The sequence below is a fragment of the Monodelphis domestica genome, chromosome 4 (genome assembly GCF_027887165.1).
Source record: "Monodelphis domestica isolate mMonDom1 chromosome 4, mMonDom1.pri, whole genome shotgun sequence".
Lineage (NCBI taxonomy): Eukaryota > Metazoa > Chordata > Mammalia > Didelphimorphia > Didelphidae > Monodelphis > Monodelphis domestica.
The window spans coordinates 405,724,114-405,741,958 of record NC_077230.1 but is presented as its reverse complement, the minus strand read 5'-3'; the positions used below and the strand labels follow the sequence as shown (position 1 = coordinate 405,741,958).

General features: G+C 41.6%; 1 protein-coding gene across 12 annotated transcripts in view; it reads left to right on the top strand.

Annotated features, from left to right (window-relative positions):
• The window catches only part of KCNAB2 (potassium voltage-gated channel subfamily A regulatory beta subunit 2), a 193,722-nt gene that overhangs the window by 120,992 nt on the left and 54,885 nt on the right, over positions 1 to 17,845 (top strand). The window contains exon 1 of one of the 12 annotated variants that reach the window (XM_056795940.1): positions 13,196 to 14,730. The exons of 8 other annotated variants lie outside the window; for them this stretch is intronic. In XM_056795940.1, coding sequence (XP_056651918.1) covers positions 14,519 to 14,730 — 212 coding nt within the window. In that variant the 5' untranslated portion in view covers positions 13,196 to 14,518. Of the gene's footprint in view, positions 1 to 13,195; positions 14,731 to 17,845 lie in introns of those variants that run through there. 3 more of the 12 variants (XM_056795941.1, XM_056795944.1, XM_056795949.1) reach the window with 3 other exon arrangements.

The following is a 17,845-nucleotide window of genomic DNA, read 5'->3' as shown; positions in this document are numbered from 1 at the left end:
CAAAAGAGAGGATAATACTGAATGATCTACGAGGTCCCTTCCACCTCTAAATCTGGGATCCTAAATGCTTCTTGAATTAAACAACACCCCTGAACTTGCACAATGTAGGTAACAAATTGGTAATTGCTTCCCCTGGAGGCCCGCCAGAGTCTGGAGGGTCCATCAGCCCCTGGCTCTCTCTAACTCCAAAGCTGCACGGTTCTATTTTTGCCTCTGTTCAGATCTCCCCAGATTCAGTTCTCTGCTGATAATCACTTCATTATGCCTTCCTTCCCTCAAGATGCTCAGGAAAGAGAAAGATGCATTAAATTGAGGATTTACACTCAGTGAACATTCATGCGATAACTTCACCTCAGTTCTGACCTTCATTATGTTTCAGGGGTTGGAAGAAGCACGAGCAAGTTTTTAGAGTCAGTTCTAAGCTCAGGTATTTCTTCAGAAACCATGTTTTATAGCATTAGATTATGCTAACTTTCTTCTTCTTGTTGTTCCAGTCACATCCAACTCTTCATGACCCCATTTGGGGTTTTCTTGGCAGTCTTCCCAGAATGGTTTACCCTTTCCTTTTCCAACTCATTTTACAGATGAGAAAACTGAAATAAATAGTTAAATGACTTGCCTAGGGTCACACAGCTAGTAAGTTTCTGAGGTTGGTTTTGAACTCAGAGCTTCTTCTTCCAAGCCCTCTATTATCTCTATTTACTGTGCCACTTAGTTGCCTCACTATACCACATTACCTCTCAATAAATTTGAGTTACTATTTTTGTAAAGATATTTTATTTTGCCCCTTACATGCAATAATAACTTTCTACAGTAGTTTTCTAAAGTTATATGATCCAAATTGTTTCTCTTTCTCTGTTCCCTCTTCCTTCCCAGAGCTGGTAAGCAATTTGGTCTGAGCTATACATGTATTATCATGTGAAATAAGTTTCCATATTGTTCATTTTTGTAAGAGAATTGAGTTACTATTTTATGGGGGTTTTAATCATGACCCAGTTTGGCTCAATAATCAATTCCTGGGATAATGGTGGAACAGAGACATGTGGGAGTCAGTGAGTCAGTCAATTAGCATGAACGAAGAACCCTCGGTATACCAGTGTCCCACACTCCCCAGAGGCTTCTTGGGCCAGATGCTTCTCAAGACCTTCAGCAGCATTAGCAGCAAAGAGCTCCATTGAGTACCTGCTGTGTGTGGTGCTTCTCAACCACCAGAACCAGAAATCACTCATCAAAAAACAGTCGGGACAGGCATCGAGGTAGTTCTGAGAGTCAGGCTAAGAGAAGGGAGATCCTGGGTTTAAACTGCCATTGCCTAGCCCTTCCCATTCTTCTGTCTTAGAATTGATACTAAGACAGTAAGGATTTTTAAAAAATTGATCAGCAAGCATTTTGCAAGCTTCCTACTATGTGTCCAACACTGCACTAGATGCTGGGTCCCCAAATGCAAAGATGAAAAGATATCATGACCACAAGAAGCTTCTCTCAGGGGAAGCAACATGTACATATAAAAGTAAATATAACATATATGACAAAGTAAATACAGTGGGAGAAGACTGGGGGCAGGAGGGATGGAGGGTGAGTAATGTGGAATCAAGAAAGGCCTCAGGGAGGAGGTGCCATCTGACTGGAGCTCTGAAGAAGGCTAAGGCTTCAAAGATACAAAACTGAAGAAACAGTCCTGCCATGAGCACAAAGCTAGGGGGCTGGATGTGGAGTCAGGAAGATCTGAATTTAAATTCAGTCTTAAATACTTCCTAGCTGTGCAACCCAGAGGCAAATAGTTTCATCTCTGTCTACCTCAGTTTCCTTATCTGTAAAATGGGGATAATAATAGTATCTCTTTCCCAGATGTGTCATGGGGATCAAATGAGATAATATTTGTACATTGATTTAAAATGTTATATAAGTTCTAGCTGTTGTACTGATGGTGGTGGTTGATGGTGAACTGTGGTTGGTGGTTGGTGGTGGTGGTGGTGGCAGTGGCTAGATCAGAGAGTGTGTAAAGGAATGCATTAGCAAACGTTCTTTGGATTCCATTCACATCACCAACAAAGATTTATTGCAATAAGGTCCTATGAAGGCAAAAACAAAAAGGTAATCAGAGCCTGCCCTCAGGGAGCTTACATTCACTTTAAGGGAAGTATTTTGTAAGAGTTTTTTTAAACCCTTACCTTCTGTCTTAGAATCAGTACTGTGTGTTGATTCCAAGGCAGAAGAGTGGTAAGGGGTAGGCAATGGGGGTTAAGTGACTTGTCCAGGGTCACACAGCTGGGAAGTATCTGAGGCCAGATTTGAACCCAGGACCTCCCATCTCTAGGCCCAGCTTCCCCCTATAAGATTTGACATTGTTTTAATAGAATTAGGACTCTGATCCTTAAAACAACATGATATCTATAAACTAGAGTTGTTTTGGTGTTATTGTGGTGATCCCATGACAGCTTAAAACAGTATCCAGAGAAAAGTTCAATATAACTCTGAAAGAGAAAAGATGTTTGGTGCCCTTCAATAGTCAGCACCTTCCAATGGTCAGTGCTCTTCCATCCACTCGAAATTACTTCAAAGTTATTTTGTAAAGTTGTATATTTACTTTTCCATGTCCATGTTTCCCACCCAGAAAAATGTAAGTTCTTTGAGGGCAGGGATTGTTTCATGTTTTCATGTTTGTTTATATCCCCAGCATCTGGTACAATGTCTGGCACACAGTTTACAGTAGATGTTCCATAAACATTTGTGGAATGGCATGGAATGGAATTGGAGTCTTCCCAAGTGTAGGACCTTTCAAGATGACAAGACAGTGGGTACAAGAGAGACAGAGACAGAAAACCATGTGCTCTTTTTGGTTAAAATTGTCTTCAAATTTCCTGAATGATTGTGATAGAATTAGAAGCTGATCTGTGGCAAATTTAGCAGGATTACATAGTTTATTCTGTCTGGATTAAGGGGATTTAATACTGAGGACACTATCCATGGATTAAACTGATTATTTCTCCCAGATTTGTGGTAGTGGTTTTTGTTTTTAAGATTTAGACTAACACATGTATGTAGGCACATGCATTCCCCTCTCTCTCCTCCCCTCACTCCTTTGTCTCTCTGTTTCTGTCCCCCTTTCTCTTCTCTCTCCCTCCCTATCTCTCATGGTCTTTTTCTGTTTCTCCATCTCTCTGAATTCCTATGTCTGTCTCTCTCTGTCTGTCTCACCTCTCTCCCTCTCACCTCTATCTCTCCTCTGTCTCTTCCTCCTTCTGTCTCTCTTTGTATCCCTGTTTCTCTCCTCTCTCCCTTTTTTCCTTTCTCTGTAACTCTGTCTATCCTTTTCTCTATGTCTCTCTCCCTGTCTCTGTTCTCCTCTATCCCTCCACTACTCTTTGTCTCTCATCTCTGTCTCTGTCTCTCTCTTTCTCTGTGTGTATCCCTGCCTCTGTTTCTCTATTTCTCTTTCCCTTTCCTCCTTTCTGTGTCTCTGACTCTCCCCGTTTCTTTGTGTCTTTGACTCTCTGTATCCTTGTCTCTGTCTGTCTCACACATACACACACATACACAACTTTTATATTCATAGTCCTTCCCCCTGCCCCAGTTGGATCATTTATTTAGAACCCCAGCGCCAAGTGGGCACCACTAAATCTATCCTGAAGATGATGTGCTATCGAATGGGGAATTTTAACCATTTGAATTAAAGATAAGAATATCCTATCAGAGTCCCAACAGGACCCAGGTGTCAGTGCCCTTGTGCTTCCCCCCTCCATCTCCCTAACTTTCCTTCTGGATATACATGCCCCAGATTCTCATTTGAGCCATAGGTGGCTGGTCCATGGAACCCAGGCATCCCCAATCATAGTTGGGGGAAAGGGTGTTTTGAATGGATAATTTGGCATGTCTATGATCTCCTTCATGTGGGCATTCCCTCCAGCAATAGCAGCAGATGGCAGCGTCTCCCCCACCTTCTTCTCCTGTGACTTCTTTTGGATCTATTGTCTCTCATTTGTGGAGGATTTTCCATTGAGGCCAACCCAATGAGCTCAGGGGTTCTCTCTTGTTCCATTGATACTACCTGGATATCAGTAGTGCAGATGGCCAGTCCATTGGTTATCTTAACCTTAGTTCTCCCCCTGAGAGTAGCCTCCTCTTTCTCCCAACCATACATCCACAGCTCTCCATAGGGTTCTTGGTTAATGGTGTGTTGTAACTTATTCATGCCCACTAACCATCCTTGGCTGGACTTTTTTTAAGGATTTACAATTTCATTGGTAGAATAAATTATCAAGCAGAAAACTCCCTCTCCTGATGCAGATGGATGCCTGCTCTACAGTTTACAGTCCAAGTTAAATAACTTGCCCATCGGATTTGAAGTCAGTTCTTCCTCACTCTGGACTTAATTACCCTTGGAAAATTACACAGGGCATTTAATGGCCTTGAAATAAAGGCCCATTTTTAACCCTTATTTTTAGTCTTAATATCAATTCTAAAGCAGAAGAGTAATAAGGGCTAGGCAATAAGGGTTAAGTGACTTGCCCAGGGTCACACAACTATGAAGTGTCTGAAGCCAGATTTGAACTCAAAGGGCTAACTCTTTGACAATGTCCTTCCAATATATTGTGCCACCTTCCTCAGTGAACAGCCTTTGTGCTCCACTATCAGTGGATATTCCCAATCCTCACAATGTCTAGAGAAAGCAAGGAAGGCCCTAAGGCTTGGTCTTCTGTGATGAACTTATTGAAGGACATGACAAGAGGTATAAATGGGCTTCAATCTGCCCCCTTGTTGGAAATATCACAATCAGTGAGATCAGGGATTCATTGGAATAGTTGTGTTTTCTCCTGCTGATATTTATCACCTAACCATGAGCCACAGAATACCACAAGAGTTCAGGTCATCTATTCTGGTTAGCAGAGAGTCCTGGGGGCATCTAGGTGGCTCAGTTGATTGAAAGTCAGGCTTGGAGATGGAAGGTGCTAGTTCAAATCTGGCCTCAGACACTCCCTAGCTGTGTGCCCCTGGGCAAGTCCCTTAATCCCCTTTGCCTAGCCCTTACTGCTCTTCTGCCTTGGAACTAATACTTCATATTGATTCTAATTATTCTTATTATTCTTAATTATAGAATAATTATTCTAATTATACTCCATATTGATTCATGGAAGATATGGGGGTTTTTTAGTCCCCATTTATGCTATGAGTGAAAAGCTTGCCACTTCTCAGTGATTAGAATCCCAAATACTTAAATAATAAATAACGAAACTAAATACTAAATATACTAAATTTACTAAATAACCTTTCTAAATACTAAATAACACCAAACATAATTCAGCAGAAGGCATTTTAGGGTCAGCCAGAGCAGCTCTGAGCTGTGGTGACAGGATGCAGGATTTCTGGTCAACAGGACTAGCCCCGCTCTTAATACAGTAGCCTTGGATTACTTACCAGATCAAAGCTAGGTTTTCCAAGGAATAATGAAATTGTGCTGGGAAAGGGGAAGATAGGAGGTGGAGGGACAGTCCTCATACTTCAACTGTGACTTTTTTCTTTGAAATTGGTTATTTTTTCTTCCCCAAAAGATATAGTGCAAAGTTTTTTTTAAAATAGCATGTGACCTCCTTTTTGGCTTGTGTAGTCTTTCCACAGTTGTCCCTAAAGGTTTCTGCTGCTGCTAATAATAGCAACAACAACAGCAACAACAACTCATGCGTATGTAACGCTTTAATGTTTACAAAGCACTTTCCTTCCCAAAAAATGTTGCTGTACTCTTCGGATGATAGAGAATCCTGCTACCTGGAAACCGCGTATGTCATGAATGGATGGGGCTACCCCTTTATAATCACACCTTGCCAGGGTGGCATGACTCGAAAAGGGAATAGTTGAAACCAAATACCAAAGAAATGTTATTCTGATATGGTGAGGCATTCCAAGAAGTCACCAGGAGCCTAGTTTTACTCTGAATGGTGATGTTGCCCCTATATCCTGGTGAGGTACTATGTAGCCTAGTCTTATTTCCAAAGATGAGTGGCCATTATGTCATCAGTGAGTAATCGTGTCCCATGAGACCGCCATCACATTCTGAGTCTCACTAGTACACAAATGACTCATCTTACCAGTTACGAGTCAGATCTAATGATTTAAGGTCACCTCTTCTTACCTCCCTCTGAGGACTGGCTACCTTATTAGCAGAAGGTCCCCCAAGGTGAGTCATCATCGAGGAACCATTTGTCTTTCTCAGCCTAAGGGTGAATTGGCAACTGGCAATGAGTTTAATCACTGCCCTTTCCCAAAACTAGGCATGGATTTCCTACAGTCAACAATGGCTTAACCAAGCACAGCAATAATGATCCTCTACACGTATATAGGTTTTTTTCCATTTTCAAGTTCAATAACAGCAATATTACTAATAATAGCTGGTATTTATATAGCACTTTAAGGTTTCCAGAGATCTTTACAAATATCCCATCTGGTCCTTATGACCACACTGGAAAGTGTTGTGACTCTTCATTCACATTTCAGTCTTTCCCAACTCTTCTTGATCCCATTTGGAGTTTTCTTGGCAAAAATACCAAAGTGGTTTCGCATGTCTTTTTCTAGCATACTTTATAGATAAGGAACAAAATCAAACAGGGTTCAGTGATTTGCCCAGGGTGCTATTATTATCCTCATTTTGCAGATAAGGAAACTGAAGCAAACAGAGGTAAAGTGACTTGCCCAGGGTCACACAGCTAGTGAGTGTCCAAAACTTTATTTAAAAGACAGGGCTTCCTGATTCCAGGGCCAGCATTGTATATACTCTGCCCCCTAGCTTCATTGTCAACATCATCATCATTGACAGCATTTGCATAGATCTATAAAGATTGCCAAACCCCTTACATATGGCATTTCATTTGATCCTCACAAAAACCATAGGAGGTAGGTGCCACTATTGTGCCCATTTTATAGATGATGAAATTGAGGCAAGCTTGCCCAGAGTTACACAGCTAGTAAATACCCAAGGCAGAATTCAAACTCAGGATCAAATTTACTAATTCCAAATCCAACACTCTCTGCACTGTGCTTCCTCTAAAGAGGTGATTGTTCATCTGGTCAGACTGCATCTGGATTTTGTATTCAGTTCTAGGGCTATCCTTTTAGGAAGGAAGGTGATTGGCAAACTGGAAAGTCTCCAGGAAAAAAAAAGACTCAAGAGCATGCCATTTGTGTTGGATGAAGGAACTGGAGATCTTTGGTAGAGAGAAAAGTTAAGGAGGACATGATAACTTTGAGCTATCCTAAAGTAGATGAAGGTCTGTCATGTGGACACAGGAAGTCCTGGATTCAAATGTGGCCTCAGACATTTCCTACTTGTGGGATCCTGGGCAAGTCACTTAACCCCATTTGCCTAGCCCTTACCATTTTTCTGCCTTGGAATTAATACTTAGAATTGATTTCTAAAATAGAAGGTAATGGTTTAAAAAAAGAAAGAAGGAAGGAAGGAAAAGGAATTGGCTTCGTTCTGCTTGTCCCCAGAGAATAGCACAACATGGGTGAGAGTTACGTAGAATCAAATGTAGGTTCAATGTTAGAGGAAACTCCTGATAACAATTAAGGTAATTCCATAATGAATGGGCTACCTCTGGAGGTAGTGGGCTCCTCACCTCACTGGAGGTCAGCAAAGCCTTGTTGGATACAGTGGGGCTTCCAGCTCCCACATCCTGTGATTCCATCCCTTCAGCTCTCAGATTCTGAGATTCAGTTTCTGGATCAGGAAGCCCACATATAATCATATTTAGACTTAGAAAAACAGCCCCTGCCAGAGACTCTCGGGGCCCAGGGCATAACTGTCCTCTGTGGGCTGTTCTAGATGGATAAAGGAGTCATCCTGATTGTATGGAGAGCTGGGAGACATCCACTCAAAAAGCATTTTAAGAGTTTAGTGCCATTTCCCAAATGCTGGAAAAATAAAGACAAAAACAAAACACCTCGTGCCCTCAAGGAGCTTACATTTGGGGGGAAGGTCCACCTACAGGTATGTAAAGAGTAAATACAAGGTAGTTTCAAGGGGGAAAGATGGGGAGGGGGAAGCTAGGGAGAGGTACTAGCAGCAGGGCAGGGTCAGAGGTTAGAAAGCTCAGCCCAGGTAGGAAAGGATGCTTGAGCTGGCCTTTGAAGGGGGCTGGGGATTCTAAGAATTAGGAGTGAGGAGTGAAGGCATTCCAGAGATGGGGAACAATCCAGTTTGGCCAGACCCTAGTGAACGTGAAAGAGAAGAAATGAGTGATTAGCCTGGAAAGATGGCTCTCATCCAGGTTGTGAAGGGCTTTAACTGCTAAACAGAGGAGCTTGAATTAATTGTGAAGCTTCTGCTGCAGGGAAGTGAAATGGTCAGCATTAGGAGGCATCTTGGCCTAGAAGAGAGAGTGTTGGATATAGAACCAGTAAGACCTAGATTCAAATCCTACCCTTGGCACTTTAGCAGCTATGTGAGTCACTCACTTTTGAGCATTCTGAACTCTCAATCCAGCAATAAATTCAAATCTTCATGGAACCTGAAAAATAACAATTTGAGCAGATGGGTGAAAAGTGAATTGAACACCTGGAAGACCTGAGTTCAAATTCAGCCTAAGACACTTACTAAATGTATGACTCTTAGCAAGTCAATTATCCCTGTTTGCATCAGTTTCCTCATCTGTCAAATGAGTTGGAGAAAGAAATGGAAAACCACTCCAGTATCTTTGCCAAGAAAACCCCAAATGGGGCCACAAAGAGTCAGACACAACTAAAAAGAAAAACAAGCCTCAACTTCCTTGTCTATAAATGGACTCAGTGACTTCTAAGTTCCCTTCTTGCTTTAGATCTTGCAGTCCTGCCTATTTGTGTTTTAAGAATATCCCTTTAGCAGCTGTGTGGAGGATAGATTGTAGAGAGGGGAAATTTGAGGCCAAGAAACACGTTAGGAGGGGTGACCTGCTAGATTATTTTGGCCAGAGCATACCCTGATTGATGAACTGCTCTCTAGGGTCATGGAGCTAAAAAGGTCTATAGGGGTCATCATCCAATCCATACCTGAAAAAAAGAGACCCCCCCCTACAAAGCCCCCAACATTGACCATCCAGCTTGAAGACTTTCACAGAGACAAACATTCCCTTCTCAGTCAGCCCATTCTACTCTGGAAGAGATTTAATTGGGGAAGGGAGTGTTTCCTGACATTGTCCCTAAATTTTATCATTCCTAGTTCTGCTTTCTAGGACCAATAATAGTAATGATGATGATGATAGTGATAGCTAGTACCTAAATAATTCTTTAAGGCTTGCAAAATGCTATATATTATCCCATTGGGTCCTTACAACAATCCTGAAAGGTAGGTACTTGTTATTTCTATTTTAAAGATGAGGAAAATAAGGCAGGCAGAGGCTAAGTGACTTGCCCAGGGTTATACAGCTAGGAAGTGTCTGAAGCCAGTTTTGAACTCTGGTCTTCCTGACTCTAAGGTCATCCCTCTTTCATTGATACCCCATAATTACCAATCAACAAGCATTTTATAAAGATATTTTTATTAAAATATTTTATTTTCTCAATTATGTTTCCAGAGAAAGAACTGTGAGAGTAGAAACACAAAAGAAAAATATATGATCAATCACATGGTGCAATGAGGATGTAATTGGGGTCTTGGCTTTAAAAGATCACTCTACTATGAATATGAATAATATGGAAATAAGTTTTGAACAATGATAACCCAGTGGAATTACTTGCAGCTCTGGGAGTGGGGAAGGAAGAGGGGTGGAAAAATCATGAATCATTTAACCATGGAAAATATTCTAAATAAATAAAATTTTTAAAATATAAATAAAAAATAAAAGACACTGATAATTTATGTCATACCCTGAAAATTTGATAAACTGGCAAAAGATAGATATAGTCAGTGTTGGAGATGACTGTGGGAAGAAAGGCACACTGTTACATTATTGGTGGAACTGTCATCACTATAACCATTTTGGAAAGCAACTTGGAATTATTCAAATAAAGTGACCAAAATGTCAAAAATTCATACATTTTCTGAATATGATCCAAATTATATTCCTCCCTCTCTTACTCCCCCCCCAGATTAGCAATTTGATGTGCATTATACATGTATTGTCCTGCAAAACATATTTCCATATTGGTCATTGTTGTAAGAGAATGCTCATATAAAACCAAATCCCCAAAATAAAAACATACATAAACTAATGTAAACAATAGTATGCTTTGATCTGCATTTCAACTCCAATAGTTCTTTTTCTGGAAGTGGATAGCAGTCTTGGTCAGAAATTCTTTCACAATTAGTTGTACTCTGTACAGTGTTCTCCCGGTTCTTCTTTCACTCTGCATCAGGTCTTAACAGATTTTTTCTGGAATTATCCTGCTCATTGTTTTTCCTAGCACAATAGTATTCTATCACTATCATATACCACAACCTGTTCAGACATTTCCCAAATGATAGACATCCAACATCCCCTCAATTTCTAATTCTTTGCCACCACAAAAAGAGCAGCTATAAATATTTTTGTACAAATAAGTCCTTTCCTCTTTCTTATGATCTCTTTGGGAGATAGACCTAGTAATGGCATTACAAAATCAAAGGGTATGCACAATTTTACAGCCCTTTGGGCATAGTTCCAAATTGACCTCCAGAATGGTTGGATGAGTTTCACAACTCCACCAACAATGTATCAGGGACCCAATTCTATTGCATCCCTCCCAACATTTATCACTTTGGCGGCCAATCTGCTAGGTATAAGTTGGTACCTCAGAATTGTTTTAGTTTGCATTTCTCTGATCAAGAGGGATTTAGAACATTTTTTTCATATAAATTTAACTTTGATTTCTTCATCTGAAAACTGTTGTTCATATCTTTTGACCATTTGTCAATTGTGGAATAGCTTGTATACTTATAAATTTGACTTTGATAAATTTGACAAGTTAGACCTTTATCCAAGAAATATGCTTTTTTTTTAATTGCCCAGTTTGTTTTTTCCCTTCTAATCTTGTTTATTACATTGGTTTTGTTTGTGCAAAACCTTTTTAATTTGATAAAATCAAATTATTCATAGTAATGCTCTTTATCTCATTTGGTCAGAAATTCTTCCCTTCTCCATAGCTCTGCCAGGTAGACTATTCTACAACAAGCATTTCTTAAACACCCACTATGTGGCAAGCACACTCAGGAGATGCAATTAGATCTTCCTGACTCCAAGTTCACTGTTCTGACTTCTGCACCATTTAGCTGCCAAGAAGAACCCACCTAATTCCTCTTTCTCTTAAGATGGCTCTGATATCCTTGCTTGAGCTTCTCTTTAACAGACTAATCATCCTTAATTCCTTCAACCAATTCTTATAGGGCAGGAAGCCAAGGCTCTTCTCTATCCTGGTTACCTTGTCCCCTGTATGCTCTCCAATTTACTAATGTCCTTCCCAAACTGTGGCCCCCGGAACTGAACCCCTAGATATGGTCTGACTAGGGCAGAGGTCAGCAGAGATCAGCCCCACCCCCCCTTCCTGGAAATCCTGTTTCTCACAATGGAATTTCAGATTGCAAGAAGGTAGCCCCTCCTCCCTTGGCCCTCTGAGCACTTGTTTTCTAGCTAGAAAGCCAGACTGATGTTTTTCCCCTAAGGAGAGGGCCCTTTCAGGGGAAGAAGGAATAATTCCAAAATTATCTTAATGAGAAGAGACAGAGAAGGGTAGTTCTGTACCATTCCATCCTTTCTTTGCCTCATCTACTAACTACTAACCCTGCTTGCTACTAACTAGAGGAATCCAAGCCAAGGGAGAAGAGAGTAGAAAATCTCCCTGCTTGTTTGGTTAAAGAGTTTCTTCACTATTTGTTCATTCATTTGTTCAACAGAATGTTGGTAGTTTGTGACACTGTGCCTGATACAAAGTTTTAATAAGATGCCGTCCTTGCCTGGAGTCTTATTTTATTTATTTGTATCTGATTCTTTATGGTCCATTTGAGGTTTTCTTGACAGAGATACTAGAGAAGTCTGCCATTTCCTTCTCTAGCTCATTTGACCAATGAGGAAACTTGGGCAAACAGGGATAAGTGACTTGCCCAGGATCATACAGCTGGTAAATGGCTGGGGCCAGATTGGAACTCAGGTCTTCCTGACTCCAAACTTGGCACTCTAGCTACTGCACCACCTAGTTGACTTCATGAAGTTTGCATTCCAGTTGGAACAGAGTACTTAACAACCTTTTTTAGATCATGGACCCCTTGGGAGATCTGGTGAAGACTATGGATCTGTTCTCAGAACAATGTTTCTAAATGTGAAAAATAAAATCCATAGAATTAAAAAGGAAACTAGTAATTTTGAAATATCATTATATGGGTAGCTAGGTGGGTCAGGAATGCCAGGCCTGGAGATGGGAAGTCCTAGGTTCAAATTGCCAACTGCCTAACCCTTACCACTCTTCTGCCTTGGAGCCAATACTAAGTATCAATTCTAAAACAAAAGGGAAGGGAAGGGAAGGGAAGGGAAGGGAAGGGAAGGGAAGGGAAGGAAGGAAGGAAGGAAGGAAGGAAGGAAGGAAGGAAGGAAGGAAGGAAGGAAGGAAGGAAGGAAGGAAGGAAGGAAGGAAGGAAGGAAGGAATAAGGGAGGGAAGGAAAGGAAGGGAGGAAGGAAAGAAAAAGAAGGAATGAACAAAGGAAGAAAGGAGCAAAGGAAAAGGAAGGGAGAGAGGGAGGAAGAAGGCAGGAAGGAGGGAAAGAAGGAAGGGAGGGAGGGAGGAGAGGGGAAAGGAAATACAATTATATATTTTTTAAATTTAAACCCCTATTAAGAACCTCTGAGCCAAAGGAATAAGATCCAGACATAAATAACCTTAATACACAATATTGCATAATAGCTACCTTTGAGAAGTTTAGAACAAAGTACTTTGTGGAGGCTGAGGGGATGAGATCACCTTAGGCTCCCTGGAGGAGATTTAGGACATTTAATTTAGGATGGAAAATACAGAACCTTGTGTAGTATGACCATTCAGACAGGTCACAGCTTTTTCTTTGCCCCAGCTATAATGATTTAGCTTCTTTCCATGTCAGATCATGCATATTAAGTGAGTAAACTGGAACATGTAGTACAATGCTCCAGTGGCCAAAAGAAATTTCCTTCCTTTCTCTCTGATCTCCTTTGCCCTGTTCCCCCAAAAGCACAACTTTGGGTCTGATGTCAGGCTCATATGCATCAGTATATCAGAGATCTTTAGTTTCAAGTGTGGAATCTTCCTCCACCAGGAGAGATTGCAACCCATCTATAACTTAGTTTCAGGGAGCTGCTTTGGACTCGGGTCTTCCTGACTACAAAACTGACACCCTGTACCCTGCTGCCTCTGGCCCAGCTTTCACTATGGCCAATAGAATCTCCTCCTAAGACCAGCAAGCCTTGATGGCAGAGCTACTTCCTAAGCACAAGAACTCCATCAAGTGTTCTGTTTTTTCCAAAGACTATTTGAATAAGCTCTCAGCAAAGACACTCCGTGCCTGTCTAGTTTGCTCCCCCAGTTGCTCCACCTTTTAACTTCACCATCTGCGTTGCCAGGCTGAGTCCCCCATCCTGAGCCTTGCCCCTGGACCTTGCCTCGTAACTGGGTCTCTCCCTGGGAGCAGCAAAGAGCTCACAGAGCAGCTGTGTGCTCACATAGGCTCTGGAGCAAGTGGCCGCCATCCGAGTTCTCCGTCAGGGGGAGAGACAGCCCTGTGTATCCCCGATTCATTAATAATGGATTGCCAAACTCTTCCTGCTCAGCTCACTGGTCACCTAATTGACTTAGGAGAGGGCTCAGCCGCATTCGTTGTCATACCACAGTAGTCATGATTCAGTCCCCCTCCAGAAAGCCACTGAGAAGACCAGGGACGGAGCAGCCCCAGCCGAAGCCTGGGCACACTCAGCCAGCACCCTCGTCTCCAGGGATATTTGCCCCTCCCCTGTGGGCTCCCGGGTACGAGTTACATCATGCATGGGAGCTACTGTGACACGGCACCTGTGAGTGGATTTTCTCCCTTCTCCGAAAGGAAGTGAGAGATTGAGAAATTTTTTTTATTTTTTTTTTATTTTTTTGCTTCATGCCTACGAGAAACCCATCTCGGAGAATGCCCATTCTCGGGTGAATTACAGAACAAGATGAAACTTTGAAAACTGTCTGGGAGCTTAGCACATGATTGACAAGGAAAGGGAAGGCATTCCCCAGACACAGTGGGGATGTGAGAGAGAAAATGAAATGGCCTCAACCCATCGGCCTGGCAAGTCTTCTTTAACAAGGTATTTTATGATACGTTCCTGGATATTTTATATTTTTCCTTTTTCAAACATCAACCAATAAAAGATGCTACTGGTTTTGTGGGGTTGGCTTTTTTCCTACTTTACCTTTGACAGTCCTTGAGTGGCCCTCTGGATTCTTCATCTCCCCATGAATAAACTGTATTCCAGAAGGGAAACCAGCTTCTGGAAGACAAGCTGCTTCTGATACATAACAAAACGAGAAGAAGGAAAAAAAATCTAGAGAGAAACCCAAAGGAAAAAGGTAGCCACCATGCAGGTGTCTTTTGTATGTTCAGAACATAGCCTGAAGAGCCGAGGTGCTGAAGACAGACTTGGTCGGCAGAATGCCGGCAGCCCCAGCCTGGGCACCAGGAGCAAGTTCCGGGCAGTGGCCATGGTGGCCCGGAGCCTGGGACAGCTGTCCGTGCACAACGTTCCTCCATCCAGCGACCCCAACATGAAGCAGCCTGGGATGAAATATAGGTATGAGGAGAAGCCAGGTTGCCCCTTGGGGAGTGGTGAGCTTCCAGCTATTCCTTGTCAGATTGTTTCGATCTGCAAATCTCTGTTCTTTCCTACTTGGGCAGCTCATGCTGTTGTGTAGCTGGGATGGGCTATTTTTAGGGCCTGGTGAATTTGTGGAGGAATAAAGATGAGCCCCAGCATCGGCCACGAGTTCTATGCCCTCCCTGCAACAGCAGAAGGGATGTCCCTAGAGATTTTCTCCTTGCCTTCTTTAAACCCTTATCATGAGGTGCTTGGGTAGTTGCAGGAAAACCAATATCAGGACACTTGTTAATTTCTCCCTCTTTCTTTGAACTTCCGTGACCAGGAGGGAATTCTGGTCTCTCCAGAGATGCGATCTGGCACAGGGGAAGGGCAGTGGGCATATGTGATGTATTTTCAGCTAACCTCATGTAGCATCAGTTCCATTTTTGTGCACTGCGTAATGAAATATGCAAAGAAATGAATCTCAGATCCCTGAACACATGAGTTAGACCATTCTGTTCCCCTTGGGTTCATGTTGTCATGTTTAATGCGACTTAAACTTTAGCACAGACAAATTTCAGGCAAACCAGGTCTGATTTTTCACAAGTATTTCATGAGTGACTGTCTTATTTCTCACAGTCCAGGCAGTGATTTGAACATATTTATATCACTAAGTGAAATGTGAATTGGGGACAATAGACGGTGTCCCATATGGCTTTATAGCTGCCAAAGGGAAGACCTTGGAAATTATTTCCCTTCTTTTTCTTTGTTACTAGACTTGTGGTAGGAAACTGTTTTCAGACATAATAGATGCCTAAGATGTGATTTCTGATTGATGGCTAATGAGATTTTGTAGGATTTGTAGAAGTAGCCCACTGGGGATGGAATCAAGGTGATATGGCCTGGGGCTTTAGTGCTTTTTGGTGCTCTGTGATCTCTGAGTCAAAGACAATCATTAATGGTAGGCAGTATGGTATTGTAGGAGCATCAGGTGTGGAATCTACAGCCCTGAGTTCAAGTCTCGGCTCTGTGTGACCACAAACAATTCACTTAATTTCTCTGTGCTTCAATTTTCTCATCTGCAAAAGTAATACTTAGCATACTCAATGGATAACCATAGGTTAGGCACATCTGTATTGTCCCATACCTAGGGCAATATCTCAGAGCCTCCCAGGCAACCCTCCAAGACCCTTAGTTCCAGAAGAGTAGCCAATCTGCATCAATAGAGGGAATCTCCACATTGGAAGATTCCCCATCTTGATGTGGACCAAGACCAAGTCCAGTACTTAGATTGTTCATCTCATTGGAAGAGAATACTTTATTAAATATAAATTCCTAAAGTAATGTGAGCTGTTATTATTGTTCCAAAAACTAGCCACCCTGTGGAAAATGGGAGTCTTTCCCTGCAGGTGTTCTTCTGGTCCTCATCAATTTTTAGCCTAGAAATTTGAGTTGCCGATTCCTGCCCTCTCATTAGTGAAACTTTATTTCCAAGTGGGAATCAGTCAAAGCACTGCTATTTTTGAGTTCCTCAAACATGAACAGTATCGGAAGAAGCCACGAGTTGTGGCAATTATTCTCTAAAATGGTCTGCCTTCTATAACAGAAAATTGCAGCCAACCAGAGAATTTATGGAGGGATTAAGGCAATTGGTTTTAAATTGGGATTTAAATAAAGTTCCCCCAAACCAAATCCCTGTCTCCTTTTAAAAGAATCATTTCTTTGAATCATTTTTAAGATGAATCTTAAAATAGGGGTAGTCATTTTTTTTCTAGCCAAAAGACCCCTTCCTTGTTTGTCCACAAGGCTGAAAGACTACAGAATTATAGGAAGCTGTGGCCTTGGACTTGAAGGAAATAATAAGCTTTACTTTTTAATATCCATAACTAGCCAGGGGATTGGGGTATTTAATAGACCTTCATCAGCCTAGTTAAAGTTTTTCTTCTTAGCATATAGTAAGCACTTAATAAATATTTTATTTTCATTCATTCTCGGGTTCTGGGTTCAACTCTGACTTCAGACAGTTGCTAGCAGACCCTCAGCAAGTCACTTAAGCCCCATTGCCTAGCTCTTACCACTCTTCTGCCTTGGAACCAAAACTTAGTATTGATTGTAAGATAGAAGGTAAGGCTTAGAAAAAGTAGTACAAGTGGAACTATGTTTTGTAGAAGAAGCCTGAGAGAAGATTTGTGTGATCAATAAGCAGGGATTATTATTGATACATCAGCTTGGAGATTTACAAATCATAATTTTTCATCCAACTGTAAAATTATCAATAAGATAATCAATGAGAGAGAACTTTGAAAATCATAAAAAGCCCTAGACCAAAGGCTTTTTACCGCAGGTGTCAGGATTTCATGGTCCCCTTCTTAGATTATTGTTCTTAAGTGCACAAAATAAAACATATAGAATTACAAAGGAAACCAATTATATTGATACAATTATCAAAACATTTTTTAAACCAAGCTTAGGGACCCCAGGTTAAAGAATCTTTGTACTAGACAAAGGCAAGGTACTATTATTCATGTTGCTACCTCTCTACAGAATAGATCCATCTAAGGAACAGAACCCTGGGAGCAGGAATTGGCAAGGCTGCTTGTTCATTATGGAATGGGTAGCTTTCAAGGAGATGGAGATTCCCCAGGGACCCAGAGAAGATTGGTAGTATAAGGTAGAAAGCAACTTTGCTTATAATTGTGGCCGCCAATTGCTAGAGCCTAGAGAAAGCTCCCCACCCCGTCCCTGCCTGCACCTCATGGTCTGTTCTGTCAACACCTGGTATGGTTGTTTAAGATTTCCTGAGCCTACACAATAAGCCATTTAAGACATAAATACTCCAGCCTGGGGTTTACCTAATTTAGCCTTAGATCACCTGTATTTAGAAAGGGAATTTTCCTAACAGCAGTTGGGGTAACTCTCCAGGCATGCAATTTCCCAAAGGTGAGAGATCATCCTTTCCATTCAGGATTTTTCTGCCCAGTCTTGATGCCAGCAGGTCCCAGGAATATTGGTACAGTGCTTTCCAGATTCCCCCTTCCCCCAGCCCATTTCCCGAGTCCTTTCGAGGGAGTAAAACCACACTGCTTTGTCATTTCATGGCAAGCTATCT